Consider the following 3,858-nt stretch of genomic DNA (forward strand, 5'->3'; position numbering starts at 1 on the left):
CGAGGCTGTGGTGGCCGAGAGTGGCCACTGCACTCCAGTTCTGGGCAACAGAGTGAGACTCCAACTCAAAAAAAAAAAACAAAAAAATCTGAAGTCTGCTGGTTACTAACCTTTCATCTCTCTGTATAGTATGCCCTGCATGTTTACAATGAAGTGATGAGTGTTGGACAGAAATATGGAATCCGGAATGCTGGTTATTATGCTCTTCGCAGTCTCCGAATTGAGAAGTTTTTTGCCTTCTGGGGTCAGGATTTAAATACCCTCACCACGCCACTGGAATGTGGACGAGAATCTCGGGTGAAATTGGAAAAGGTACTGTGTTTATCCAGACTCCACTCATTCAACTTTCTGAGTAGTGAAACCTGCACTAGGATAAGAAGAAGGGCTGATATGACAGGAAAACTGAAAAGATTGAGGCCTCAGTGATAGCATCAGGTAAATGAGGATTGGTGTGTTCATAAGATGAAAACTTTATGGGATAAACATTTATACAAATTAGTCCTCCTATAGTCAGCTGCCTAGTTTTTTGGGTTTTTTTCGAGTTGGAATCTCATTCTGTTGCCCAGGCTGGAGTGCAGTGGCGTGCTCACAGCCACCATAACCTCGACCTGCTGGGCTCAAATGATCCTTCCACCTCAGTCTTCCAAGTTGGTGGAACTACAGGCATGCGCTACCCTGCCCAGCTTATTTTTTGGTTTATTGTAGAGACAAGGTCTCACCAAGTTGCCCAGGCTGGTCTGGAACCTGTGAGCTCAGGCAATCCTCTCACCTTGGCCTCCCAAAGTGCTGAGATTATAGACTTGAGCCACTGAGCCCAGCCTAATTTTTTTTTAAGTAATATATGAGCATGATTTCTTTAGGCAATCATAGGTTAAGAGAGTGTTCCATGAAAAGTGAGTCTAGGTCAGGCACGGTAGCTCACACCTGTAATCCCAGCACTTTGGGAGGCCGAGGTGAGAGGATTGCTTGAGTCAACGGGTTCGAGAGCAGCCTGGTCAACTTGGCGAGACCTCATCTCCACAATAAATCAAAAAAAGTAACTGGGCATGGTGGTGTGTGCCTGTAGTTCCAGCTACTTGGAAGGCTGAGGTAAAAGAAGGATCACTTGAGCCCAGCGGGTCGAGGCTGCAGTGGCTGTGAGCGTGCCACTGCACTCCAGCCTGGGTGACAGAGTGAGACTCCAACTGAAAAAAAAGAAAACTGAGACTCTTTGCTGTTTCTGAACTCCACTTCTTTGCTAGAGGAAACCAGTGTCTGGTCTTTCCTTTTAGAGGATGTCATGTAGTCCAAACATGCTAGAGTATCGTGTCCCCTCCCCACTTTTTTGACCTAGATGGTTGGATACCACATGCTTGCTGTATTGCACCTCACTTATTTTACTCAATGAAAGACCCTGTCAGTACAATAGATCTACAGTATTCTTCATGAGCAATAACATGTAATGATTTTTTTCTGATACAAAAGTAGTAAATAACTTGTGTGGAAAATAGGAAAAAGTATAAAGAAGAAAATTAAAGTTACCCATATTTTATGTTCAGAGATAATCACTGGTAAGTTTATTTTCTTCTAGTTTTATTTTTTGAATATAGATCTATATGCATGGACGTTCTGTTGGGATTATATAAAAACATTATTTTTCTAAAATAATTCCAGCAGATATTTTTGAATATTGAATGTTCTTCATGAATTTTTTTTTTTTTTTTTTTGAGTTGGAATCTCACTCTCTCACCCAGACTGGAGTGCAGTGGCCGCTCCTGGTCACCGCAGCCTCAACCTGCTGGGCTCCAGCAATCCTTCCACCTCAGCCTTCCAAGTAGCTGGAACTACAGGCGTGCGCTATCACGCCCGGCTAATTTTTGATTTATTGTAGAGATGAGGTCTCGCCAAGTTGCCCAGGCGAGTCTCGAACCCGCGGTCTCAGGCAATCCACTTACCTCAGCCTCCCAAAGTGCTGGGATTACAGGCTGAGCCACCGAGCCCGGCCGTAAATATTTTTGTTCTGTGTAGTCTTGTAATTGAAATCTGTATTTATAAAAGTAAAAATGCTATAATCCCAGCGCTTTGGGAGGCCGATGCTAGTGTATTGCCTGAGTCCGCGGATTTGAGACCCGCCTGAGCAACCTGGCAAGACCTCGTCTCTACAATAAATCAAAAATTAGCCGGGCATGGTAATGCACGCATGTAGTTCCGGCTACTTGGAAGGCTGAGGCGGAAGGATCACCAGAGCCCAGCAGGTCGAGGCCGGGAGCGTGCCACTGTACTCCAGTCTGGGCAATGGACTGAGACTCCAACTCAAAAAAAAAAAAGAAAAAGTAAAAATGTGTACCTCTGTTTTTACAGATTTCTTTTATATTTTGAATGTAGTTTTTCAAATGGTAGAAAGCACACCATTTCCAAAAGTTAGCAGGGTTGTGGGAGGAGGGTGCTGTGACCCACTGCAGTGACACCAGAGGTCCCTTGCCATGGTGCTGCTTTCCACACTGAGAGTGAAAATGTCGCTGGACAACTGAGCAGTTTCTTTCTTTCTTAGGGCATGGATTTCATTGGTCAGGATGCGCTGCTGCAGCAGAAGCAGAACGGAGTATATAAACGCTTCACGATGTTCATCCTGGATGACCATGACACAGACCTAGACCTTTGGCCTTGGTGGGGAGAGCCCATTTACCGGAATGGGCAGTATGTCGGGAAGACCACCAGCAGTGCCTATAGTTTCTCCCTGGAGCGCCATGTTTGCCTGGGCTTTGTGCACAATTTTTCTGAGGACACTGGGGAAGAGCAGGTGGTGACAGCAGATTTCATCAACCGGGGAGAATATGAGATTGACATTGCAGGACACCGGTTCCAGGCCAAGGCCAAACTCTACCCCGTGGCCTCTCTCTTCACCCACAAGCGGCGAAAGGATGACGTGGAGCTGACTGACTTGCACGGGAAGTAATGCCAGGGCAGTCTCGCCTCCTCATCATCTCATCCCTCTCAGGAGGGTCACCTCAGAGCTTTTCCTCCTCCTACTCCGTCCCCTTATCTTCTTGATATAATTTTGAACTTGACCTACTTAAAAACGTTTTGCTTTGCAACCTTTCTTGTCCTTCCATCTTCTCCTCCTTTTGCAGTCTCCCCTCCTAGTATTCACTCTGCGCTCTTCTTCCTGTCCCTCTACCCCTCTCATATTCCCATGGTGGCAGGGAGTATGTCTGACGGGCAGGGCAGAAGCAGGCTCCACTGTGGAAGTAGGTTATAGTGACAACTGGTTTCAAATTCTGTATCTCAAAGCAAGGCAAGCTGGTGTTGTGCAGACCTCAGGCAAGAGTCCATCTCCCTCTGGCTAAGTTTCCTTGAGTACCTGTTAATTTTGGTGGGGTTGCTCTGTGTCTGTTGCAGCCCTGAGGAATAGCTTGTGCCTTTTAGCCAGGCAGCTCATTCTACTGTTCCATTGCGCTGTGAGTTGGTACTCGATACCTCTAGCAAGAGGATGACCATCTACCTCACTGATGAGAGGCATCACAGGGACGTTATCCGGTCTGTGCAGAGACAAGCAGTTAACCTGGCACCATCCTCATCCTCCTACAGAACCAGCTAGCAGACCTTTGGGCCAGGGCAGCCTACCTATAATTTTCTTCATTTCTTGCTAATCTATTATAAGGTCATTTTTTCCTTTCTTAGCTGAGTAAACGAGTAAACCACAGTGTTTGAAAGGGAAAAACAATGTTACCTTTTGTGTTGTTTTTTCCCAGCTGAAAGAGTCTGGTCTCAGAAAATGTTAACATCAATGATGCTGAGTGTTCTGCTGTTAAAACAATGCTGCTTTTCTTCCAGCTCTCCTAGTTCAGCCATCCTATCCTTCCTCTTTTCCTGTACATT

General features: G+C 45.9%; 1 protein-coding gene across 1 annotated transcript in view; it reads left to right on the forward strand.

The window, feature by feature from the left end:
• Positions 1–3,054, forward strand: part of PDPR (pyruvate dehydrogenase phosphatase regulatory subunit) — a 45,569-nt gene extending 42,515 nt beyond the window's left edge. The window contains exons 17-18 of the mRNA XM_008063303.2: positions 130–312; positions 2,531–3,054. Coding sequence (XP_008061494.1) covers positions 130–312; positions 2,531–2,935 — 588 coding nt within the window. The 3' untranslated portion in view covers positions 2,936–3,054. The remainder of the gene's footprint in view (positions 1–129; positions 313–2,530) is intronic.
• Positions 3,055–3,858: the final 804 nt, after the last annotated feature.

The sequence above is a fragment of the Carlito syrichta genome, unplaced genomic scaffold (genome assembly GCF_000164805.1).
Source record: "Carlito syrichta isolate Samal-C Ts95f unplaced genomic scaffold, Tarsius_syrichta-2.0.1 Scaffold306734, whole genome shotgun sequence".
NCBI lineage: Eukaryota > Metazoa > Chordata > Mammalia > Primates > Tarsiidae > Carlito > Carlito syrichta.